The following is a 26,822-nucleotide window of genomic DNA, read 5'->3' on the forward strand; positions in this document are numbered from 1 at the left end:
TTTAAACATGACGGCCATCCCTTTGAAGCATGGGGGCATCCTCCTCATCCTCCTCATCATCACCATCCGGGCTCATCAGCAGCGAGCGGCGCCTCGGCTCAATGTAAGCAGCACAGAAAGGGAGGCCCCGCCCACCCACCCTGGGGCTCCTACGTCTCAATCTGAACGGTAAGAACGGCTCGGGGTGAGATTGGGGGGGTCAGCAGGTGCCATTTAATTGCCGCCCCCATTCCTGTTTAATGTGTAATGATCCAGCCGGAGCGGTTTTCCCGTTTCCAAGGAAAGGGGGGGGGTATCAAAGGGCAGGCTTAAGAACAAGGGGCACGTCGGGGCCTCACGCCCTCCACCTGTCACACAATATAGGCTCCACCCCATTATCAGAACGATGTCGTTCATTTGGTCCGCCCTCCTAAAAGGACGGGTGTGAGGTGCTCGCCATCGGACCGGGAACCGCATCCTAATTCCAGCTACACAGGGGGCCGGTACCGGGACGCCGGTACCGGTACCGGCGTCCCGGTACCGGTACCGGGACGCCGGTACCGGTACCGGGCTCCTTTCCTCCCGTGTTCCCGTGTGAGGAGGGAGGCGGGCTGGGGTGTGTTAAACCCTCCTGTTCTCTCGGGAGCCCCCAGACCCCTCCCCATCTATTCAGTTAAACTAATTCAATTAGGAGGCCTCATCACAGGACATTAGCTCTTCCCCACGGCCAGCCCCCCCCCCCCCCCGAAAGCAAAACACAAATCCCAGGAAGCATATTCAATTAACCGCACTGGAAATACGCTGATCAGTGTAGAGGGAGCAAAGCAGCAGCCAACATCTGGATAGGCCCCGCACCCGACCCCCCGACCCCCCCCAGAGGCCGCGTTGGGACAGGCTGGGGGGGGGGGCTTGGCTTCATCCCTGGATCCAATGATGATGAGGAGGAGGAAGGAGCAGGAGGAGGAGGAGGAGCAGATTTGTTTTTTGGCTCCAAAAAACAAATCAGGAGCTTTTAGTAATCAGAAATTAATTATGTTCGCGTCCCACCAAGCGAGGACACGCGTCCCTCGCGGGGTGGGGGAGGGGGAGGGGGAGGAGTTTAACCGACACACACACACATGTATACAAGATGCCCCCCACCCCCATGGGTGCACTAACGTCCGCAGCAGCAGCACTCGAGCGGGGCCCTAATGGGCCGGACCAAAGTGCCAGCCAAGAGTCGGGGGGGCCGTGTTTGAATGTCGCGGCCCCCTCCCCGTCTGGACTCCGCCCGGCTGACGTGCAGCGGGGGTAAACGTTCTTCAGGGGGCTCATTAGAACATGATAAATAGAAGAGCCGGAGCGTCGGCCCTTTGGGGGGGGCTGCTGCTCGCCGGAGGTTTTGTGCATTCGACACCAAACACTCAAGAGTTCTGATCCGGCTCACCTTGACATGGACGCGTTGACAGTGAGCGCAGTGGGGTAGGGGTGTCTGAAGCCCCCCGTCGTGATTGGATAAACAGGTTGACCTTGCCTGGGAAGAAGAAAGGCGAAAAGGTAAAGGAAGCGTGTTGCTGGAGGAGCCCCCCCCGCCCCCCCGGTCTCTTTATTCTCATTTGATCGGGACAGAAATCGAGGGGCTTGCAGGGTGCAGATCAAAGGGGGGGGGGGCTCTGAACAATTTGAATGCCACAAATCTTGATAGCAATAGCTAATTAAATTTCATAACCCTTCGCTCGGTGCCGCCGGGGCGGGGCGGGGCCCCGTCCCTCCCCGAGCTGGAAGGAGGTGTTTTGTTGTGATAATTAAAGACGAGGCGCGGCTCTCTTTAATGGAGCCGTCACGCTAATTGAGGTCTACAAGTTCAAAGGAAACAATAATGAATGTAAATTTATACCAAAACAAAGTTCAGCAAATCAAAGAGCGCCGCGGCGGCGCTCGGGGCCGCGCGCTATTTAGACGGCGGCGAGAAAACGGTAAATTAACTGAGCTTAATTTGTAGCCTTTTGTCACTTTAACAAGTGTTGACAAGGGTTACCACGGGAGAGCCCCCGTGTGGAATTGTGAGTAAAATGCAAGCGATCGTAATTCATTACTCTAATTGGACCAAACAGAGACGTGCTGAAGAGTCTCTGGCTCACAGCAGGGGGGGGGGGGGGGTCCCGGACAGGTGTCGGGCGTCTTCACACCTGAGAGTCTGAGGCAAGGTGCAGCTTTATGCTACGTGACGAACTCGAAGGACGTTTCCGTCTTCTCCTTCTTCATTCAAGAATTTAGCTTTAGGAATTTGGTTTCCGTGGAAACCGACAAGATGAGCTGCTCAAAGGAAGACAGGTGTGTTATTGTCTCCTGAGTAGCGCCAAGATGTCTCCGGGACTATTAAGACTTGGCACTACCGAAATCAGCCCACTAAAAGCTAGCATCCGGAAATGAGCTCGCTAAAGGTTAGCATCTGGAAATTAGCTCGCTAATGGCTAGCATCTGGAAATGAACTGGAAAAAAGTTCTGACTATTAGAACCAAGTGGTTTTTTGACACCTGATTTTTTTTTTTATGGATCAAAAGTTGGGATAGTTTGGGAACGAGGTTTGGCTTTGGAACATTGTGGAAATAACCCGAAACCTGCTTTGGACGGATCTGAACTGGACCGTGGTTCTGATGCTGAAGCAGCAGAGTTCTACGCTCAAATGGGTTTTAGAGGACTCGAACCCAGAGGGGACCCGGAATAAGAAGCCTTGCTTACTGCGGTACGAGCCATCCTAGCGGGTGGGGGATCTGGCCGACGGTCCCGGGCGACAGCGGGTAATAAGGAGATATATCTGGAGGGTGGGGAGGCCGTGGAATTCCTGCGGAACACAGACGAGAGAATAATTGTTAGAGCTGAATTCGGCTGTCGACTCGGAGCGGCGGAGAATTATCCGAGGACTGACTCTTGACCCGGGTTAGCGCTGACGAGCTAATGTAGCTCATTAATGAATTAGCCGCTGAGCCCCATCGAGCCCCACATCAAACAGCAGCTGGGGCGTTAGTTCCCTTTAACAATGCAGCGAGAAGGGAACCCCAGTGCAAGGGTCCAAGGACGCAGCCCTGAGGACCCCCTCCGGAGCAAATCCTGCCAGGAATGACGATTGGATCAGATTAAACACGAGGCTCGGCGGGACATTCCAGACAGGACGTCCCGAACGCGGGACCCGAGGCGGCGGCGGGTTCACCTTTACACGCAGGAAGCAGGCGGGGAAATGATTACCTGTTTTGGGATCCACGTCTGTCTGTAGGTGAGGGGGGGGGTTCCCCGGTGTGAAGTGCTCATTGCTGTAGGTGATCAGAGGCGTGAGGGGGTGCACATGGTGGGGGTGCTGTACCACTGGAACCTTATTAGACTGACAGGAAGAGGAGGAGACAGAGAGGAAGGGGGGGACAAAAACGAAGCGTTAATATCAGGCGCTTCCGTTTTCTGGGTTCTCCTGCGGCCACAGCGAGAACGCTGAACAGGGTTCTGCAGTGTCACCCCGACTCCAGTAACACGATCTGGGGGGGGGGGGGGGGGGGGGGGGGCTGCCTGTCCACATCTGAGCCCGATGTGTGATCGGGCACTTTTGAAACCACGGCTGCGGTGAGGTAATCGATCATCAGCAAACCACGAATCAAGGCAGCGCGTGTAAATCCACAGTCATTAGCTCCTCCTCCTCCTCCTCCAGCCCCCGCTCCCCCAGGGTTGGGGGGGGGGGCTGAAAAATCCATTTCTGCGTTTTTGCCAAATGAGTTTGAGCTCTGTAATCTCCTCTTTGTGCTCTAAGTGGTGCAGGCCGCCGTCTTTCAATTACCCGAAGATTACGCTGGAGCTTTAGGCGTGCTCTGCCGTGGGAGCCCCGCCCCCTCGCCGCGCCGGCTCGCAGTCCCCCGACCGGGAGGTAACCAGATTACAGCGCTGCTGTAGATTAGACCGGTGGAAGACGGCGCTCTCACGCACCCTCAGGAGGCAGGGAGGCGGCACTAATCAGGCTTAGGGTAACATGGCCGCCGTCCAGGGCGGAGCCACGCGCCGCTCGCTGCAGAGTTAACCCGCGACAGGTCAGGACGCTGGTGGAGGCGGGACGAGCGACGATGGTAAAACAGGGTCATCCAGAAACGGGCTTCTGCAGTCGCCCCGGGCGGGGAAGGGAGGTGTGTGAGATGGGGGGGGGGGGCATAGTCCCAATGAAAGATTAATGAACCCCTTCAGAACTCCAGGGAGGCAGAGAGAGACTCCTGGGACTCATTCAGCCCCGAGCTGAAAGGGCCGTGGAGGAGAGGGGTGATGGGGGGGGGGGGGCTGGGGGGGTCATTAAAAGCAGCGTAAACCTCCTCCGTTGCATCGGCGCCTGATCCGATCGGCACATCCTGAAAGGAGGGATGAAACAAAAGGAAAAACAATCGGGAGATGACGCCTGCCCTCGCCCCCGCCCCCCCCCCTCACCTCCTCACCCCCTCCCTCGGTAATGATGTGAAAGAATGTTGTCAATTCTTCATCTCTCGGCACTGAAAGGCTTTAGTCGCCATTTAAATGAGTTCTTTTGTCCAGGGGCCCCCGCCATTGAGGAGACGGTTCCAAACGGCCGTCCACGGAGGCCACATTTAGACAGCAAGGAGGGGGGGGGGGGGGGGGGGGGGGGCTGGACTCATGTGGTGCGCTTCCAACCCCCGACAGCCAGGGGGCAGTGCTGAGACAGGAAGTCATCCATCAAAGCATCGTCCTGAATCAGGTGTTCATGAAACAGATTTCACCGCATGAATATATCCGTGTGGGACGGCCAACCCCCCTCCGGCGGACCCCCCCACCGGTGGACACCCCGACAGGAAGACGACAGGTAGCGCGTCTCTGGTCGGTCAGGTGACTTCCTCTGGTCCTCAAGCAGCTCACCTATTGGCTGTTGACCCCGCGTGATGTCATGGTGTCACATGAGGGGGGGGGGGGGGGGTGGAGGTCGGACAGGAAGAAGCTGTTGGCCTCGCGTTTCCCGCCTGGCGGCCCCTAAACGTGGAGGTGGCGACCTCACCGGGTGTGGGGGGGCGGCTGGGGCCTCCCTGCTTTATGTCATGATATGATGAGATGTCACAACAGCTAGCGGCGTGCTAATGAGCTGGAGGGAGGCCGGGGGGGGGGGCACAAAGAGGAGGGGATGACAGTGATGGGTTGAGGTTCTCCTCAGCAAGCAAAAAAGAAAAGGCTCCTCCCAAGGTCTGAGGGGGGGGGGGCAGGAGATGCCCCCTGCAGGAGGCCCTCCTAGCAGGAGATGCTAGCACCGTTAGCACAAATCAATCCTCAGACTCCTGAACGAATGGAAGCCCAGCTCTGGCGAGGAGCGGCGGAGGAGGCGGCGTGGGGGTGTCGATCGCGTCTCCGAGGGCCCGGGGCCGCCGCGCTCCTCGCCGCGCTCCTCGCCGCGCTCCTCAGAGTCCCCGTTGAAAGCCACGCCATCAAGGCGGCGAGCGGGCCGGCGGCGCTCACCTCATTCTACGTTTCGCGCTTCAGACGCCATCACCATCAAATCAAGAACGGCGCTCGACTCTGAGAATCCGAAACCGATCATTTCAGGCCTTCGGATGTTTAACACGCGTCAGACGACCACGACCCCCCCACGCCCCCCCCCAGACCTTCATCGTGAAGAGGAGCGGCGCCGCTACTCACCCAGCTGCTCAGGTTGAGGTTCCAGCAGCCCAGCAGCCCGGGGGCCACGACTCCTGCCTGAGCTCCCGCCTCCTCCGGCCCGGCTGAAGCTCCACCCCGAAGGTACATGACCTCCTCGGCCCCGCCCCCTCCCCCTCCTTCCCTCTCTCCAGCAGGGAGGAGAAACTCTCTCGCTTCTCTTGGCCGCGCTTCTCCTCCACTTCTTCTTTGTGCGTTTGCTCCTCAGCTCCTTCCTCCACCGAGTGTGTGCGCCTGTTTACGGTCCCCCCCCCTCGCCGTGCAGGCGTGTGACCGTAGCGCCCCCCCCCCCCCACGCTTTTTTTAAACACCTCTCAAGGTCTGAGGCCTAGTTTCTCCACCCGCATCCCTCCAGCCTCCAAAAATAAACTCAAATCCGCCGCTCCTTCCTCCTCGCTCCTTCTTCCTTCCTCCTCGCGGCCGGCAGCCTCCTCTTCGCTCAAAGTTTTGATGCCGATGACAAGAAGCAGAGAAAGTGAACGCCGGACAGAGCAGGTAGGACTGCGAGCAGCTTTTCAGCGCTGCTCCTGTTATTACCCAAATCCCTGCAGCACGAGTGTGTGCGTGTGTGTGTGTGTGTGTGTGTGTGTGTGTGTGTGTGTGTGTGTGTGTGTGTGTGTGTGTGTGTGTGTGTGTGTGTGTGTGTGTGTGTGTGTGTGTGTGTGTGTGTGTGCGTGTGTGTGCGTGTGTGTGTGCGTGTGTGTGCGTGCGTGTGTGGGCTCTCTCTGCCTGCAGGAGGCCCACAGACGAACTGGCAGCTTGAAAAGCTTTGGCTACAAGGTAAAGCGAGAGACGGAGACAAAGAGGAGAGAGCAGGAGACGGAGGGATGGAAAGGAAGACAACAACATCCACAAAGGGGGGGGGGGGGGGCAGCAAAGTGTGGCCAACAGTCACTTTGCTGCTCCACGCCGACAGTCCCCGCCTCACTTCAGCGAGAGCTCTGACACGGCCATCACGCCGGCGTCTTTACTCCCGTCTCCATTCAAGGCCTGCAGCCCCCCCTCGCCGCCCCCCCGCCGTTTCACCTTCACATCCCGTTATTCCTCCCGACGTCGGACTCAAACGACGACAATCCGCCGGTTAGGAAACCCAAACCGAGCGCCGTTTCCACCGGTTCAGACGCGGACGGTATTTTATGTTATTTTATTTTAGGTTTTCATTCACTCTTTTTTTTATTCATTAAATCTGTCGATAAAATAAAAACATTTTTTTTACATTCTTTACATGGCTGAGGTTTTTTTGGTTTTTTTGGTCCCACATTTATTATTTAATTCTAGTAAAATACAAAAACATTTGTTAAAAAAAGAAAAGAACCTTTTTATAAAAAGAAACATTTAGTTTTTTTACGTGAAATATTATTTTTAATTCTAAAATTTCTCCCAACCTTGAATCTAAAACCTTTAATTCCCTGCAACACGGCGAAGCGGCAGATTAAATACGAAGCGTCTCCGTCCCGGCTCGGCTGATGAAGGCTGATGAAGAGGAGGAGGATGAGGACGGCATGGTGGGAATAATCAGGAATTTTAAAAGATGAAGACTCAAAACACGCTCTTCCTCGTTTTGTCCCGCGGTCGTTCGTCCTCCGCCGCCGGTCCCCCGGTCCCCCGGTCCCCCGGCCCGCCGTCCTGAGGCCCTCAGAGACAAAACAAAGCCCCGTCCTGTCCTTTACACGCCGTGGACAATAGGGTGGGGGCTCCGGCCTGACAAGTAAAAGAGCCCCAACAAGGCGGCGGCTAATTGCCTGCCCTCCCTCCATTCACGCGGCCGCCACGCTCCTGCCATCGCCTTTTGTCCCACGTGCACGCTCTTGAGCAAACTGCCATTCCGCCAGCGAGTGACGGACAGCGCCCGATCACCCGGCAACAGCGGCATCAACGCCACCGCAGGGGGCGGGAAAAAAAGCACCCCGCCATCGTCTGAGGCGGAAAGACGGCAAAAACTTTAGCAACACAATCCGACGTGAAAAAATAAAAAGACGATCACATGAATTAAAATGAGATAAATAGTCAAAAGGAAAATGTATCCGTCACTTTATTCTAGAATAATTAAGGAAATGATAAAAATCAGATTTATTTAAATCAAAGCTGATTTTAAAATATATTTACTTTATTAATAGAAGTAAACTTAACAGAAGAATGACAGAAATGCAGATAAAAACCTTTAAATGGCTCCATTGTAAATAAAGGACACTTATCAATAACATGTAATTCCATCCTGTGTTTATGCTCAATAATCCCATTTAGTCCGTCTCAGAATAATCCAGCCTGTCAGGCTGTCAGGACAAAACAATCAAACACAGCCTTTCATTATCCAAATCGTCAATCTGTCACTTAGCAGCAGAAGTGATATAAATGAGCTAAAGACAGCCGCGGCGGCGGCGGCGGCGGCTAAACGGCGGCTGAACGGCGCCGGTCCGGGGCGGCGGAGCCTTACCATCTAAACGCGCTGGCTTCGGGATGCTGCTCGGCTCCTGGTTAAAACAAGCATGCTGCCAGTCGTGGTCGTGCACAGACTCCAAGCAGACTCCCACCGCCATGGCAGCCACTAATCCACTGGGGGGCAGCACCTCGTCGACGGCAGCCCCTCGCTCGCGCCCGATGGCTTCAGCCGATAAGAGACCGGGCCGGGGCGGCCTGGGACGGCAGCCCTCGGAGGACCGGCACCGGCACCGGCACCGGGACCGGCTCGCTCACGCGTCCACAGCCGGGCGGCTCGCCTCCGCGTCTGACCGGGAATCCCTCGGTCCCCCTCGCCCATCTTCACACCCCCCCAATAAGCCCTTTTGTGTCCGTCTCTCTTTCTTTGATAAGTTGAAAGAACAACAAAAAGCGGGAAGAGAAAGCGAGCGGCTTTCATGGAGCGCCGCGGCAGACACAAAGCGAGCGGCGTGCCGTCTACGGAGGCGCCCTAACTTGGCCAAACTCAAGCAGCGGGGCGTCGCTCGCCATGTCAGTAATCCCCCCCCCCCGGACTAGCCGCGCTCCATTCACCGCTAGTCACACTGCATTAAATGCAAACTCACAACCAGGAACGCCGGGAAGAAGGTCGAAGAAAGCGTTCCGGTCCGGAATGTCGACGCCGATGCCTCGGAGGAAACCGCCACAGAAAGGAAGCGACACCCGAAACCGAACCGGCGAGCAGCAGCAGAACGGCCCGGACCGGAACCCAGCCGGAACGTTCAGCCGGAACGTTCAGCCGGAACGTTCAGCCGGAACGTTCAGCCGGAACCCAGCCGGAACGCCCAGCCGGCCGACTGGCGGCTGCAGCAGAGGACGCCGCTCTTAAAGCCGCGATCCGACCGTCCACCGCTGTGAGCCTTTAAACCGCAGCAACAAAAATCACGATTGATCTTCAAATAGCGATAACTGAAAAGATCAAAAAGATTAAACACACACAAAAGAGTTTTGCGCTGACTTACCATCTTATTCTGCTCTTTTTGAAAGTTTAAATAAATAAGGGCTCGCTCAGAGCCGCGGCCGCAGCGTCCCGGGTTCCGGCGTGTGAACTTTCACTTTGTTTGTGCCGCCGTGCCTTTTTTCCCCGCGTTCGACTTTAAACGGCGCCGGCGCTCTGAAGCAGCAGAAATTATCTCGCCACCTCGCTCAGCTCTGATGCTTTGGCCGCTAACTTTGGAAGGGCCTTTACTACTGCATCAAAATTAGCATTGTCAAAGCGGTTAATGAATATTAATAGTGTATTTGTCATTGGAGCTGGCCCAGCGCTGAACTCCGAGGCGTCCATCAGGGACAAGATTAAGCACACAATTATTTCTGACTGACAGGAACCAAATCTGGAAGATTTCTTTTTTTTTTACTCCAACAATTTAAAGGAAAAGACCGCGCCTCATCTTAAGGCACCTCCCACGAGACGGGACAAGATTAATACGCTTTTAATGAAGCCGGATTTCAGGAGGAGGATCTAGAAATGTTTTCAATCTTAAGCATTTTATGGATTTTAAGTTTACATTTATTTATTTTTGATAAAGACGAGGATTTTTTTTTTTTGCCGCCGCTGGTAAATCTGACATGAAACATTGATTAAAAACCTGGACCTCCGGCGTTCCCGGAGTTCCCGGCGGAACGCCGAGGACCACACAGGCAGCCTCCAGCAGCTCCTCCCGCTGCATCCCGGAGCGGAACGGCGCCGGCTCCGTCGGGCCGCGGCTTCTGCACCGTTTTCCATCAATCGAGCCGCAGATTTAAATCTAAATAATGACGCTCCGTCTCTGCCGCCGCGGCGAGCACGGATGAAACGAACCTGCCCGGAACATGAATACCTGGAAGGTTCATCTCGGACATCCCTTTGCTTCATTTTTAAACGCCGGCCTTTGAACGCAGCTCCGTGCCGCCGCCGAACGCTAAATTTAAACGTCTGCTCCTTTCTGAAGAACGAAATAAAGAGAAAAGAATGAAACAAACATGGCAGACGAGCGGCGCCGACGCCAGCAGCCCGGTGAGTTCAGGGGTCAAGCTGCGGGCTCACCTTGGGGCGCCGGGCCCCCGCCGACCACCCTGCCGGCCCCCTAATACCATTAGCAACCCTTAGATGAACAAACTAAATTGGGCTTTTGTTCTGCCGGTGCAGATCCAAATCCAGATGGAGCTGCAGAACCGAGCAGAACCGAGCAGAACCGTCAGCGGGCGGCGCCGCCGCCTCAAGCTTTACGGGGCATTTCATTAAAAGCAGCCGAAATAATCGATCCAGCAAAATTAGGGAAGCAAACAGAATCAGAAATCTGATTCTGCTAATTATTGAGTAAATAAAATGTTTTTAAATTGTTGCTGAAAATGTCAGAAATAAAATCAGTTTTAATTCAGAGGAATAAATTAATATTAACAAATGTGACCTACGGGCGTTGGGTGGGTAACGTGTTCGCTGTGACAGACGCCAAATCCGGTCCGGTGTCGTCTGGGGGGGGGGGGGGGGTGATCTCATCAGCTCGTATCAAATTAACTCTCCGACTCTGAAACGTATTGATCTGCTATTAAAGCAGCAGCGTGAGTGCTGGAGGTGACTCGGACTTCAAACCCGACCACATGAAACACGGGGCTTTGATCCGCCGCTCCGATCTGGAGAGGGGGCTTCAGAGGGCCCCCCCCCACCCCACAGTCCTGCCTCTTTTCTCCCGCTCACCCCGGGCCGGGCTCCGGCTCCGAACGCCGCGAGAACCGGCGGAGAGACGGCGAGCAACGTTCAATCGCACAAAGTCACACACACACAGATCTCCTCTCCTCCTGCACACGCACACGCGCACACACGCACACGCGCACACACACACGCGCACACACACACACACACACACACTCACACACAGAAAATGCAATATGATGTCTAAACACGTGGAGAGTACGGCGGCATTAAAATTCAGTGTTGATACGACACGGCGTGTAAAAAGGTCGGCGCTGAGAGCGGCGTCGTCGAGTGGGGGCCGATGGCGTCGTCGAGTGGGGGCCGATGGCGGCCCCACTGTGCTGGAGGCAAGTCTCCCTGCCTGCATTTCATTTTGCGCCACTGGGTGGAGGTAGCAGTTAACGTTTCCTCCGCCCGCCGCACCAACGGAGGGTCCGGAAATCCCACCCGGGGCTCGCGCCTCAAAACCCCCCCAGCAGGAAGCGGCTTCCGGAGCTGAGCCGCTAACTTAGCAGGGCGGAGGAAAGGAATAGGAACGGCTAAATGAATCATCGGCAGGACGGTGTTTGCGCTCAGGGGCGGGGGGGCGGGGGGCGGGGGGTAAGCTGCTTCTGTTTAATTAAGAGGCTGAAACAGATGACAAATGCGAGACAGTTAAACATTTAATGTGTGCTTATCCCCCCCCCCCTCATTTATTGAGCTGGGCTGCGAGCGCGGCGCCGTGACGAGGCGACGCGCTCGCCGCCGCCGCCGCCGCCTGACAATCGTTTTGACTGTTTGATGAGAAGGAAATGGATTACGCGATAAATCAAATAAATAGTGCAGATCGTTTTGTTTCTGTGTACAGCAAAAAAACAAAAGAGTTTTAACAGAAATTAATTATGTATATTTGTAGGAGGAGCATCGTCAAAAATAAAGTATTCAATTAAAAATGAATCAAAGGCGTGGCTTCTCCTTCATTCCACCTGACGCAGGTTCTCCCTGTTGTGTTCCTGCAGCTCCTCGCCTGGAGTCAATGTCAAAGGCAGCGAAAATACAGGAGGAACACCGCCCGCGGCGCCCCCCCCCCCACCCACCTGCAACACATCACCCAAAGTTATCGCTTCCGATGTGACAAAAATGAGAAACAAAAAAAATATCTCGCACACGCACACGCACACACACACACACACACACGCACGCACGCACACACACACACACACGCACGCCGCTGCTGCTGGGATGGGGAGAGCTAAAAAAGCAAAAAGGAGGGAGGAAAAGAAGAAAAGGAGGAGGAGGTGGAAGAGAAGAGCCATGTGCCACGAGCATATATAAGAGAAACCTTCACCAATTAGTGGGGAGAAGCGGGAGAAGCGGGAGAAGCGGGAGAAGCGGGCGAGGGAGCTGCCGCGGCGCCGGCACTCAAAGCGCCAGGCCTCGCGGCGAAGCTGTCATGTCGGCAGGATTGATCAACAGGCCTGCTATTCCTAATGGCATGTTGTCATGAAGCTGCAGCCATGGGGAGCCACCTGCCTCGTCCTGCGCGCGTGTGTGTGCGTGTGTGTGTGTGTGTGTGTGTGTGTGCACGCGTGCGTGAAAGATGGCGGTACTGCAGCAGTCGTTCCCATTCTGTGGCCGTATATCTTTTACTAACAATTTAAAAACAGCCTGGAAGCCTCCTCCCACTCTCTGGCATCCCCCCCCACCCCCCCGAAGGTGTTGCCATCCTGGGACGTGTTTTTATTTTTTATCCACCGGAGGAAAACCCGACGGATGCAAAATGCGTTTGGGAAAATGTAAATAAAACGTGGCTCGGCAACAAGGATAATTAATGCGAGGGGGGGGGGGGGGTATTTCTAGCTGACAGTAGCTCCTGTGAAACGCTGCGCTATTTAAAGCTAACTGTTTGATCGTGGCTAGCTAAGCAATAAGCTGTGATCGGGGCTAGCTTAGCAATAAGATGGAATAATCAGCGAATACGAGCCGTCCCGCTAAATGTCATCGCACAATCGTTTTGTAAAATTACATAAGAAACGTTTCGTTTTCCGTATTTTTAACCAAAAATAGAAATCCCAATGTCAAAGCGCCGCCTCGGCGGCCGAAAACGCCTGACCTTGCTAACAACAAAGGTCAAATAAAAGTTAGAGAACTTGAGCGTTCAAGGTGCGACGGCTGCTTGGCGTGCGCGTCACGTACAGCTAACCTTTTTATCGGGCGCGCCTGTGGTCTCATCAGTCGATGAAATTCTTTGCCCCGCGGCGGCGGCTTAGCCGAGGGACACGGACCAATAGAAAAGTATTTCATTGTGTTAGCATTTCAAATGGCGAGTGGAGGGCGTTCGGTGGGGCGGTGGGGGGGCGCTAGCCGATCGTTGCCAGCGGAATTAATTGCCTACTCTGAGAATAATGTCCCTTATCCGCGATTCTCGGAGGGCCGAATGCTAGCAGAGGCCATTTTTTTTTTGTTCTTCAAAAAGAAGAGCGCTTAACCGGGGGGGGGGGGGGTTAGCTCAGCCTCCTTCAGGCCAGGAAAAATAATCGGAAGCGCTGAACCAAACTAATCCGCACGCCAATTAAAAACGCAGAATCTATTCCACCTGACGCGAAATACTTTCAAATTTAATTATACGTTTATTACCAATGCCGAACAATAAGTTGATTAATAGACAACAAATATTTTTGAGAAATAAAGCGCTGGGCTTTCAGCCGGCGCTCGATAAATGGCTCAAGATGGAGCGACGCCGGCGGCGCGGCTAGCCCTTTATTTAAGGGGATTTAAGCTCAGGCTCCGTTACACATCGGCCAAACAGAGGCAATGACCCTCACCGATATCGGTGCATCTTTTAGCCGCATCTTAATCTAACCTTTAGAAAGCGCAGCAGCTTTTCAAACCCAAAACAGCATTAAGAACGAGCATTGTTGGGTAGGAGGCCGCCCTGGGAGAAGGGTCCACGGAGGGAGCCGGGGTGGGATCCCTCTGGAAGAAACAGCTGCTTCTGCACTCCAATCAGTGGGAAACAAAACCGGACCCCGCTGCAAGAAAACTGATTATCGTTAAGCTGGCGGGGGCGTCCCGAACGTTCCGGCCTTCCTTATCGACCTCCACGGGCCGGTTCGCTCTAGGTGTCAATTTCATCCCGCGGCAGATGGACGGGCGAATTGGCAGCGGCCCCCCCATCACGCGCCTCTCCGTTCGCTCATTGTGAATTCAGCCAGCGAAGTCAATCTTATTAACTTCCGCGCCGGTTCACACATGACATTTTCTTCCATTTTCTCGCCGACATCAAAAACATCAATTAGCAGCTCGAAAATGGGAAGGAGCGAATGACAGAGCCCGATAACGGCGACTCATTTGAAGCCGAGGGTAAATCTACGCGCCGGTTCCGAATGTGTTCATTACAATTGCCTTTTCAAAGAAGACCTCCAAATAGCAAAGAAATTAAATTTATCTCCTAGAAATGTCCAGAAATTGTCCCCCCCCCCCTTCTCTCTCTCTCTTTTTTATCTCTCAGCCTCAGTGGGCGACACAAAGCATCGCCGCGCTGCAGTTGCTTTTTCTCATTACAACAGATCACAACTCCCACAGAAGTTGAAACCCGGCGGAACCCAGAAAAAACGGTTTAAAAAGGTTCCTTTAAAGCCGGCGGTAAAGTAAGCGACCGGCGACCCGCAGATTTAACAAAGATACCAGACGATGAATGCAGCGTCGATTTTTACCCAACGAGGTAAAACGGATTATTTATAAATCTTCACAATTTTTATTTTTTATTCGCATTTAACGATTTTCATTTAAAATCGGCTTTTATAATTTCTCAGAGCGATATTACAATTTAAAGTTTCTCAAACCGAATTATTATTATTTTTTACAATTTTGTCCATCTGAGATGTGAAACAATATTTTTTTCAGCCGATATTTCTTTTGCATCTTTAAATAAAATCTTTACATTTCTCGTACGAATTCAGGATTTTTTGGGGGGGGGGCAATTTTAAAAGAATATACGTATTTTCTTTGCATGGATAGGAGCTCCCATTTTCTCCTCATTGATCATTTCCTGCCCCCCCCCCACCATCAAAACGTGAAACCCAAACCTGCACATTAACGTGGCGCTCCGTCACCGGCCGGCGTGTAACTCAATAAACCTCGGCCCCCAACCTTTAAGTAAGGGGCTATTTTTTGCCGATATCCAAACATTGTCAGACGGCCCCTCATTCTTGAGTTACATTTCCGAGGGGGGGACGACGACAAAAGCAACTTTAGCAGAGGTGGGGGCGCACGGAGCCGTGAGGATCACGTTCCTCCGGCCCATTGATTTCTGATCTTTTGACATTGTTTCGTTGCTTTTTATTTTCTTGCCCGTCTTTTATTCCATGTCACAAAAGACAGCGACGTCCAAACAAGTGCCGGTTCTAAATCTACTATCTGTCAGGGGGGGGGGGGGCTCTTCCCGGCATTAAAGCGCCCGAACGCTCCGAAGCAGTGCCGAGAACCAGCGGGATGAAAGTATCACTCTTTAGAATGGAGGCTAATCAGATTTCGGATCGCCGGCGGTAACCAATACCGGGTCATCGCCGGGCCGGACCTCGAGGAGAGAGGCCGGACCTTTTTGTACCGTCGCCCCAAAACGCAACACGGCAGCGGTGGGTCGCGTGCCGTCAGCGCCATTAAGCAACTAATCGGGTTCTACTAAATTATGCTTAAAGTGCAAATATAACTACTGACCCCCCCGCCCCCCCAATCCAGACAGTAATGTTGCTATTGGAGACACAAATGGACTTTCAATGAACCGCCAGAACATCCTGATATTTAATGACAAATTAGACAAAAGAAATAGTTCAGTGACAAAAGAGTTTGTGTTTTTGTCCGATTTATATTCTGAATATGTTCAGCGGTTTTTAGTAATTAAAGAAAATGTTGAAAATTAAATGGTTATAAATTTAAGAATATCTAAACCAAAAGTAACATTTTTATAGCGTCTGAACCGTATCAGGATCACTTCACTAAACTTTGTAGAAATCCGTTTCGTCAATTTTTGTGCGTGTGGCTTTTTTCCCTTTTCTTTTTTTTACAGTACAAAAAAATTATCGAAAACATTTAGGAGAATAAAAATCAGCCTCTTCTGTATCTGATCGATGGAAATCAGAAAATAAATAGGGAAACGCTTTGAGAATGTATTTTCCTGTGAATTGTATCTGGATAATTATTTCGTTTTACTGGCTCCTTTGTTTATTGGGTTTCATTAAAGTTCTCTCCAGAAGTGCTGCAGAGAACTTTTTATTTTATTTTATTTATTCCTGAACCAAATTTGAAGCGCTCCCGAAAATCTCTCCGATTTTATTCAGCGGTTTTTGCAAAATTAGAAAAACAAAAAACAAAAAACACAAACAAGGTTCCGTTGAGTAAATCTTGTTTCCGTTCATCCTCATCCAAACTAACCAACAATAAAACCGCAGGTAACCAACGGCAACAACTCCATCAGCCGCCGCCGCCTCGATCCCTCTGCAGTGACCTCTGTTGTGCGTTTGTTCGCGTCCGGATGCTGCCGGCGCCGCCCGTCCATGGGCTGACCTTGAGCGTGTTACTCCTGAGGGGTGGCCGACGCCCCTTCACCCGGCCCTTTAAATGACGTTTGGGCTTTCACGAGGCGCCGCTTTAACGAGACGAGGTTAATTGGCTCGCCGACATCCTCTGAGCCTCCAAGTCCATTTCCTGGAGTTTCCACTTTAGCAGCAAACACTTCAGCTTCATTTCAACTTCTTAAAGGCGGTGGGGGTCACGGGGTGACGGTGGAGGGGGAGGGGGGTGTTTGCATATTTAACTTCTGCCTAATCTCCAAGTGCGTGTTAGCGGTCGGAGACGGCAGCCAAACCGCAGCTCCCGTTTCTAAAGTCTCCAAAGCAAACGCTCCGGCTCCTGAGGCCCCGGCTCCCGAGGCCCCGGCTCCCGAGGCTCCGGCTCCCGAGGCCCCGGCTCCTGAGGCCCCGGCTCCCGAGGCCCCGGCTCCCGAGGCCCCGGCCCCCGGTGGTGGATGGCTGCTGCTGATTGGACGCGAGGGGAGCCGCTGCACCATGATTAGCCCCTCCTCAAATGACGGGGCCTTCACTTGCTATTAGGAACCAGATGATGTGGATCCGATGTGACTGAAAGACCTTCTAATAGACACTGGTGCAAATGTGTTAAGTGCAGTGTCTCCCGGGGGGGGGGGGGGGGGGGTCGTTGCTGCGGCGACCGGAGAACTCACCGCTAATTCAATCCATCTTCATTTACAAGCGCCATTGATGGATAGTTAGCATCAGCGAGCGACACGGCGCTGAAACGGCTGAGGCGCGCGTGTTTGTGTGTGTGCGTGTGTGTGCGGGGGGGGGGGCAGCTACACACTACTGCGCTGGACAGCAGGATTCGGTATCCGGGTCAGGGAGCGTCCTTCACACACGCTCGCGGTGACCCAACACAGCCGGGCTTATTATAGCACGCACACACACACACACACACACACACACACACACGGCCGTGGCGGGGGCCAGCGGCTGGCTCTATATTCAGAACACGCCGGGCTGTGCGTCTTAATTATGGGCCCTGAAAGGAGTCGGGTTCTGAAATGAGGCCCTTCCGGTCGTTACGGGACCGCCGCCTCGGAACGCCGCGGTGGTGATGATGATGATGATGATGATGACGAGGAGGAGGAGGAGCGTCAGCACAGCGCTCAATGCGATTATCTCTCCTTTCTCCTGGCAGGTCGCAGCTTTAGGGGTCGGCGCCGCCGTCTCATTGGCTCAATGGCACCCGGAGCGCTCCATCGATTGAGCTCAGCGACCCGGCAAAGGCCCGTGTGGCGAGAGGCCGCCCCGCCTCCCTGAATCAGGCCACGACTGAATGGACGGCCCCCGTCTGTCCACCAGGAGGTGGCGCTGCTTCAGATCAAGGTGGGGGGGGGGGGGGGGGGCCTTCCTGCCGGACCCGCCTGGATTCCGGTTCCCCCTCGGAACACGCAGACTCTTAAGCTCGCGCTCGTTTGCATCGCTGCGTCCCTCAAACGGCGGCGCTTCACCCCTCGTGCACGTTCACAACACGCCATAAACAACCACGTGCACTTTCACGCACGCATGTGCAGCCTGGCTGCAGACCCTGCAGTTTGTTTAGCAACACTCCCTTTGACGACGCCCGGGGGGGGCAATTAAGCCCAATTAGAGCCCGTCAGCTTTATTAAGAGGCACAGACTGGCCAGGCTGGGGGGCAGTGAGGAGGAGGAGGAGGAGGAGGAGGAGACTCTGCACGGCGGGAGAACCCAACAGAACCGGCTCAGGCTGATGGGGGCGTCGCCGGAGCCGATCACACGGCCCGACGGATCGATGGATGGCACGTCGGCTAGAAACGCTCGCCGGCTGCAGTGAATGTGACACGTGTGGATGCAGATGTCACAGAGCTGTGGGGGGAGGGGGGGGGGCTATGTCACAGAGCTGGGGGGGGGGGCGGCGGCCTATGCCCCGGCGTGGCATGAATAGAGCGATACAGCTGGATCGGAACAAAAACGGCGACACGGCTTTCATCAGGAAATCAAACATGAATGCATCGTTCCTTTTCCGCCGACCCCTCCACAGAGATGTTTACAGATCGCTATCAGCCCCCCCCCCCCCCCCCCTTCACATTTGAGCTTGGACACGTTTCAAAAGACGAGGCCTTTTCATCTCCGCTCTCGCTGCGAGGAAATGTGCTCCTTAACGGCTTTCAAAACGGGAAGCGCAGACAATAAAAAAAGAGAAGTGAGCCCCCGACCCCCCCCCCACCACCCGCTCGCCCCCTCCCTTCAGCCAGGCGCCGCATCCTTTCGCGGCGTTGCCGTGCCAAAGTGCCAACTGTGCCAGTCACACTGACCTCCATCTGCAGGCAGCTCGATGGCATCTCGCCGCCGCCGCCGCCCTGAGTGGCTCGGCTGGATCGCGCTTCCTGTTTGTGCTTCCTGTTTGTGCTTCCTGTTTGTGCTTCCCGTTTGTGCTTCCCGTTTGTGCGCTCCTGTGTCCTTTGTTCACAGCTGCTGTTTATCACCACGCCGAGTACCAGAAGCACCGCAGCAACGCACGCAGCAACGCACGCAGCAACGCACGCAGCAACGCACGCAGCAACGCGGCAGCGCCAGCGAGCCAATGAGAGGCGTGTCTTTATCCGTGACCCTCGGAAGGTCGAGCTGCTGCGGACGGACCCCGGCGCCGGGCCCGCTACGGTAACAGCGCACGTAGGTGTGTGTTTACTCATGTTGTATTCATAGTCCCGCCCCCTGCAGGGCGCCCGTGTCCACGGCGTGCCCTTGAACACGCCAGGAGGAGTCTTCCTGCGCCTCCACTAGAAAGCGAGCCGAGAGACGGCACCGTCGGATAAAACAAACCGTAACCGCACAAGTCAACCCCGGCGAGGAGGCGGCCTCGTTCAAAAGGCGTTCAGATGTTCTCTCTCCCTGGGTAAAACAAATGCAGCGTTTTACAGCGTAAAGAAGAAGCTGCCCCCCCCCCCCCCCCATTGCGCTGCTTCCGTGTATGGAAGTGTTCCCTCCCATTGATTTTCCTCCCAGCCCCGGCCCAACCCAACAGGCGCCGCTTCCTCGCCGGTGTCGTCTCCTCTCGCCGTTCTCCTTTTAACTGCTGTGGCGATGGGGGGGGGGGGCGCAGCGCGCTCAAAAGTTTGGGCTATTGATTTCTTTCTGATGCAGATGCTAAAAGACGGTTCAAAGCTTTGTCTTTTTTGGTTTTCGAGCGTTGGCGTTAAAGATGGCGAGAATCACATTCTGCTTCACGCACGGGTCAGACGGATCGGAACAACGATCGATCTCTGATCATCACTAAATACAGCAAATACTAGGATGGTTCCGTTCAGAGATTATCCTTGTATTGATTATGGCTGAATTAAGGTCGCAATAATCCGACATTTCTGATGGTTTGACAGAAAATCTAAAAAAACCCATAAATTGTAATTTAATCAAAGAAAAACATCCTCTTCTTTGTTTCAGACGCATTTTATGATGAAAGCCGTCCAGAATGCGCCGCAGGTGTTCCGGTGCACCGGGCAGCGGCTGCGATCGCTAACGCTAACGCGGCGGAGGCCGGCGGGAAGGCGAGCTCCTCCGGCGCGTTCCCGGCGTTACGGAAAAGCAGCACCATTAACCAGGGAACAGCCGAGAAAGGAGCGATACACGTCGGGAACATCCCGACACTCGTAGACGGAATCAAAGCCGCGTCCCGAGATGAAGGGGAAGCTAGCAGGAGCGTTTTCCAGCCTCGGCCGGCCCTGTGCGAGGAGCGCCGGCGTCCACTGGGGGCTACAATTAGCCCATCAAACTCATCCCAGCCGGGAATCCGCAGCGCCTCTGCAATCCCCTTCTCCGGCTCTCCGAAGCTCCTCCGCAGAGACGGGCAGCTTGTAAGAGGAGGGGAGGCGGCCTTTGAAGTGCCAGGTTCTGCCGGGGCCCCGCTTTGTGAGGAGCGAGAACAATTAAAACGAGAACTCAAACTACGTCCGCCTGCGTGCCGGTCACATGACCCGGCTGCACGAGAACACGTCCAACCCGTCCCAGAGGCGGACCCTCTGGGACGGGCGTGCATCAATGAGCTGCTCCATTAGAACAGGTGTGTGTTTATGCAAACGTGCAGCTCAGGTTTGCTGCAGCCTCGTCAAACACGCAACTGCATTACTGAGCAATCACAAAACGCCGCATGCACGGCTAAAACACGGGTGCAACACGGCTGCAACAAACACGGCTGCAACACGGCTATAACACGGCTACAACACGGCTACAACACGGCTAAAACACGGGTGCAACACGGCTACAACACGGCTAAAACACGGCTACAACACGGCTACAACACGGCTAAAACACGGGTGCAACACGGCTACAACACGGCTACAACAAACACGGCTAAAACACGGCTAAAACACGGCTACAACACGGCTGCAACAAACACGGCTACAACACGGCTAAAACACGGCTGCAACACGGCTGCAACAAACACGGCTACAACACGGCTAAAACACGGCTGCAACACGGCTGCAACAAACACGGCTGCAACACGGCTATAACACGGCTGCAACAAACACGGCTACAACACGGCTAAAACACGGGTGCAACACGGCTACAACACGGCTAAAACACGGCTAAAACACGGCTAAAACACGGCTGCAACAAACACGGCTGCAACACGGCTATAACACGGCTATAACACGGCTAAAACACGGCTACAACACGGCTGCAACAAACACGGCTACAACACGGCTACAACACGGCTATAACACGGCTAAAACACGGCTGCAACAAACACGGCTACAACACGGCTACAACACGGCTATAACACGGCTAAAACACGGCTACAACAAACACGGCTACAACACGGCTAAAACACGGCTGCAACAAACACGGCTGGGCGCCGCCGAATCTCACGAACGAACGGTCTTCAGCTGGACATTTATCCAAACGGACTCGGTGTCTATTTCTGTCACGCATCATTTAAAGCCTTCACTTTTAATTCTATTTGTTTTGTTCCTCCTGCCGGAACTCGGTGGCGCTCCGAGATCCAGGTGTGACGACATTCCCAGACACGAGCGCACTCGATAAACACGCAAACACGGCTCAGCAGAGCACTTTAACAAAGCCGGGTTTCACCGGAACGTTCCTGGGGCCGGTCGAAGGCGGCGAGCTTCTGGGACGCCGGAACGGTTCTCCGTCCCTCGTTCCAGAACGTTCCCAAAGGGGAGAATCTGGTTTAAAACAAGCGAGCCGTTAACGGCAGCACGCCTCGCCGGGCCCCGGCCCCCGGCCCCCGGCCTCGCTCGTCTGCCATTCCAGCACAAGATGGAGGCAGTGCCAAAAGTTCCAATTAAAATATCTATTTGTGATGTTTGTGCAGAAAGAAAGAACAACAAGAACAAAAAAACAACGACCAGGCTTTTCCCATCGCGCCGGAGAAAAACGACAAACGCTGCCAAAATGTTGTGGACACACCACACACGCAATCTGTCTCCACAGTGTGTGTGTGTGTGTGTGTGTGTGTGTGTGTGCGCGCGTGGCAGTGGGAGCGTCTTGTTATGGAGGAACAGAGCATGTCGCAGATAAGAGGGCGGCGCTGTTCAAAGGAAGAGGCGGGCCGGTAAAGTGCGCTCCGCTCCGACATCGTCGCCTTCCTGTCCCGTAATGAGCCTGGAGAGGACGCCTGGCGAGGACGCCTGGCGAGGACGCCCGGCGTCCACGGATTGGGCTGCCGTCTCGCTCCAATCAGGCTGCCGGGCTTCTTATTCAAATCTCACACACGGCTGTCACGGCGCCGTCTGGCCGCGCTGGTTATCTCACTCCGGGAGGATGTTAACAAGACAAATGAAGGAATAAATACACAAATAATGCGTTTAGGGAATGTTAATAATGCATGAAATGGAAGCCGCTTCCTGACAGAAGCGCTGCACCACCGATTCTCCCCAACTCGGGTGACAGGCTTGTTTATTCTTTTCCCAGCATGCATTTCTCTGCATCTTTCACAGTCTGGCCAGCGCCGATTCTATTTCCATCACGCTGATGAGAAAACGCGTTCCGTCTGGATGAAAAGCAGCCAATGAGCCGCCAGGATGGAGGCGTCGCCGCCGCCCTCCGAACCCCGGAGCGTGGCGAGGCTCCTTAATCCGCTGGCGTCCAGCTCGGCCTCTAACCCGTCACGCTCGCCTCCTGCTGGAAGGAGCCGGAATCCGGCGACGTCCAAACGGGCCAATCAACTGGCACATAAATCCAGACAGCGGGCCACGCCTCCGCAGGTGCGCCCGAGCGAATCACGGAGTCGCCTTCCTCAAAGAAGCACGACGAGGGAAACGAAACCGAGAAGCTCAAAGAAGCCGACGGGAAGCCGCATCCCGCCGCATCCCGCCGCATCCCGCCGCATCCCGTCGCATCCTGCCACATCCCGTCCACACGCCTCGGACCCGGCTTGCAACGGGGGGCATCCCCCCCCCCCCCCCCCACACTCTCCATCCCGAGCGGCTCCGACACAGCGGCCGTACGATCACGAATCATGATGGATGAATTACTCGCTGCTTCCTGGTTCGTGATCTAACCAATGGGACGGCCGTACCTGCAGAAGGTGAGCCGGGACGCTCCAGAGCCTAAAACCACGACCCCTACGGATATCGCGTGAACTCGTGCACAAAGTTCACTTCCGAACTTCCCGGGAAAAGGAGCAGACGTTTGGGAGGAATAACAAAGAAGCAGCAGCGCGTTTAATCCCACACAAGTGTGCCAGGTAGCGCAGTGGGAACAGAAAGCCGGGGGGGGGGGGGGGGGTCCACACAAAAACAAATCAGCGCTCCGGCGGCTGGATGCTTCAGCAACACAACGAGGTGTCAGGAGGTTATCTACGAGTAGAATACACGGACAAGTTTTACTCTACGAGTAGAATACACGGACACGTTTTACTCTCCGAGTAGAATACACGGACAAAGTTTTACTCTCCGAATAGAATACACGGACAAAGTTTTACTCTCCGAGTAGAATACACGGACAAAGTTTTACTCTCCGAATAGAATACACGGACAAAGTTTTACTCTCCGAGTAGAATACACGGACAAAGTTTTACTCTCCGAGTAGAATACACGGACAAAGTTTTACTCTCCGAGTAGAATACACGGACAAAGTTTTACTCTCCGAGTAGAATACACGGACAAAGTTTTACTCTCCGAGTAGAATACAGGGACAAAGTTTTACTCGGTGAAACTTGAAGGAATACGTGGAACATCAGCCGAGCCGACGTTCCTTCCTGCTTTCTCCAGAAACCGGGTCAGGGATCGCCCTACTGCGGCCTGCCACGCCCCCCCGCCTCACCCTCATTCCATCACGCCGGCCAAACCACGCCCCTCCCAGTCTCCTGCCCCGCCCCCCCCCTTTGCCCTCAGCCTGGTGCTAATTGGGGAATCTGTTGAACCGTGCCAGGCCCAACAATGAGACACCTGGAGTTCTGTCAAAACAAGTTCCCCTGTGTTACCACGGCGATGGCGCCCGGAGACGTGAGTCACCAGCGGCTGTCCCACTTCTGGGAGCGGCCCGTCATAAAGGTGATTTCTGATACGGCTGCTGAACCTTGATCCCGCGTCTACGTGCAGGTGAGCCGTGACCCGGGGCTGAAACTCACCTGAGGATGCTGCAGACAAAGGCTTGTTTGTGAGACGCACGCCCAGGCGCGGTCCTGCCAGACCTCGTCCAACAAGTTCTAGCAAAGGAGCGCGGGGGGGGGGGCAGCTTTTTAAGAATGCTGGCAGACAACAATCTCACGCAGGGGGGGCGGAGCCAGCTCCCCTGTGCCAGAAACGGCGCCTCCCTTTCCCTTTTGTGAAACTGGAGACGTTTAAAACAGCTGGCGAGCAACAATGGCTCCAACCGGAGAGGAGCGCGTTGCGTTACCTCAGACCGGCACGTGGCCACGCCTCCTTCTGGAGGCGCCGCAGAAGACCTGGGCGGAGCTTCACGCCCGCCCCAGTTTGGTGAAATGGCAGAGCGAAAGCAACCCGATGACGCCGGCATTCCTGCTCCGCCCGGCCGGTTAGCGGGAAACGCCAGGAGGTAAAATGGACCAATCACACGGAGCGACTCACGACAAACAGGAAGTCTCTCCTGCTGCTGCTCGACAGTTCAGAGCCAAAGCGAAACACGATGCCGGCAGACAACCATCGACACACGAAACGGGAGGAGGCGGAGCCACAAACATCTGCAGCGCCGCCCAGACACCCGGCAGGAAGGCAGAAGCACTGGATTACAGCAGGAAGCACAACGCCACGCCGGCACAGCAGCAGTTTGCATCAGCATGTGTGTTTGGGAAAGGAAAATAAATCATTCAGAGTTCATTCGGAATCAACCAAAAAGAGAAGAAGACAGTTTTGGACGTTCTCTCACCAAATGAAATTGGTGAAGGCTCAGATCTGACTGTCCGGGGAATTCCCAGCAGAAGGGCCCCTGAAAGGCAAAGACGGACGTTCCCAAGTCACACAATTATATCAGCTCACATCTCTGCACACGCACACGCACACACGCACGCACACACACACATCTGTACAGACTCCAGCCCGACAACGCGTTCTCCCTGGAAACGCTGCCTCCCCGGGCTCCTCCGTTATTTAAAGTCCGCCTCGTCCTCCTGATGTTCTACCGCTCTAGTCCTGGTTCTACACCGACTCCGAGGTGCTCGCCTCAGATTTGGGCCGGGGCCCACGATGTTCACCTGATGAAAGCGGTGCAGCCGCCTCCATCAGAAGTCTGGCGAGGCGTAAACACGGGTTTCCAGATCAGAGCGGTTCTAGAGATCCACGGAGAACCCGACCACAACAATAACAGCGATCGTACTGCTGGGTGGAGCCTGCCGACCACGAGGCGGCTCATTAACCGTCGAGGAGCGAGGCCGTCCCAGAGTGGCGGCCCGGGTGGCGGCCCGGGTGGCGGCCCATTCAGACCTCCTTTTATCCCACTACCTCCAAACACGGAACCCGAGGAACAGGAAGTGGCCAGTGTCAAAGTAAAGGTCGTTGGTTTGTGATCATCAGGGGCCGAAGGTTCAGCGGGGCAGGTTTGGGGGCCGATCAGGCGTGAGGTCACTTCCTCTCCCCCCCCCGCAGTAATCCCATTATTGCTAGCAGCGCCTTGCAGCAGTCGGTCGGCGCTGAACCAGACGGGAGTGCAATCTGCCGTAATCCCTGCTAATCTGTGAGCGCCGTCGCTGATAGCCAGGTAGCGACGCCCTGGAGCAGCAACGCCTCCGGATGGGTTAGCGGTTAGCGGTTAGCGCCTGCTGTTCCGGATTACACTCTGTTCCCTTTCAGGCGGCCGAACTGCAGCAGAGCTCGTTTCTTCCATCTGGCTGCTCGTCCATCTTCCTCGTTTCAAGTTTCTGTTTGGCCCCGGAGCCGGTTTCTGTTTCGTGATGATGAGTCGCCGTCTGACTCCTCCAAACCGTTAGCGCTGCACGCTTGTCCGTTTGCGTTACAACTGTGTGTGCGCGTCCCAAAAAAAAAGATGCTCAAACTTCTTTTCCCAGAACTAAATCGGCTGCTGCTGTAATTGCAGCCGCTTCCGGCACCGAGCTCATCGGCGAGCCGTCCGACGTCCACGCAGGCGGTTTCCTGTTTTTGGCGCTTCAGCGTTGGCGGGAGGCTTTTACAGCCGCACGAGTCACAGCCGAGTAAAACCCGGTTTACCTGCAGCGCTCGCTTCGTGGCTTCACAGGCTGCAACCGTCTCGCCGTCTCCTAAAGTAGCGGCGCCGGGCGAGGCCCCTGAGCTCGACCACGTAGAGACAACGCCAGCGGACGAGCGGACGGCCTGCGTGCTTAACCCAACCCGCCTCGCCCCAGCGAACTGACGCATCAGCTGTGACTCAGAGGGACGCCGTGTGAGGCCGCGTCCCCGTGCTGAAAACAAGCGCTCCTGTGATTTATTCGTTCCAGCTCCGCAGCGCTAAATCGTCATGAAGATACGTGGAAGAGTCCACCTCCAACGGGGGCCCGGGGGCCCGGGGGCCGTGGCGAGCACCTCGCTAATCCTCTCCGCCATTGATTTCCTGGCTCGCCGACCCGGTGACCACGCCCCTACACCTCCCTGTTTGCGACCTCTCCGCTGACCTCCTGAAAACTTCACGACCGAGTTCAGCGGCCCGTTCTGCTAGCCGCTTGCCCGCGGTAGACGCCGTCATCTGCTGCACATGCCCCCCCCCCCCCCCCCCGTCGCCGTCCAGCCGGCTCTCAGACTCCACCGATGGGCTAATCAATGTTGAAGGAACGCCCACTCTTCCCTCAAAGACAGCGGGCAGCCCCCCCCCCCCCTCGAGACCGGCTCTCCGCTGTCGTCCGGTTCAGTCGAACCATATCCGCGGCACGCTAACGCAGGCGTGTGATTTAAGGGTTAATCCAGACACTTTCCAGTCAGAACATCCAGTCACGGGTTCACAGGACGAGGGGGACAGAACTCACCACGATGTGCGCCGGGGACGGGGACCGGGCGTCCTTGAGGGCTTGTCTGCTCTGAAGACCTCCCGGCTGAACATCCAGGAGGGGCCATTTCATCTGCAGGT

The 26,822-nt window shown here is 55.1% G+C and overlaps 1 protein-coding gene across 1 annotated transcript in view; it reads right to left on the minus strand.

Moving 5' to 3' along the window:
- Positions 1–26,822, minus strand: part of tcf7l2 (transcription factor 7 like 2) — a 41,060-nt gene that overhangs the window by 11,204 nt on the left and 3,034 nt on the right. The window contains exons 3-7 of the mRNA XM_068754794.1: positions 26,722–26,814; positions 24,657–24,716; positions 3,205–3,337; positions 2,701–2,803; positions 1,406–1,492 (exon numbers count right to left, since the gene is read on the minus strand). Of these exons, the coding sequence (XP_068610895.1) occupies positions 1,406–1,492; positions 2,701–2,803; positions 3,205–3,337; positions 24,657–24,716; positions 26,722–26,814 (476 nt within the window). The remainder of the gene's footprint in view (positions 1–1,405; positions 1,493–2,700; positions 2,804–3,204; positions 3,338–24,656; positions 24,717–26,721; positions 26,815–26,822) is intronic.

This window comes from Brachionichthys hirsutus, chromosome 21 (genome assembly GCF_040956055.1).
Source record: "Brachionichthys hirsutus isolate HB-005 chromosome 21, CSIRO-AGI_Bhir_v1, whole genome shotgun sequence".
In the NCBI taxonomy this organism is placed as follows: Eukaryota; Metazoa; Chordata; class Actinopteri; order Lophiiformes; family Brachionichthyidae; genus Brachionichthys; species Brachionichthys hirsutus.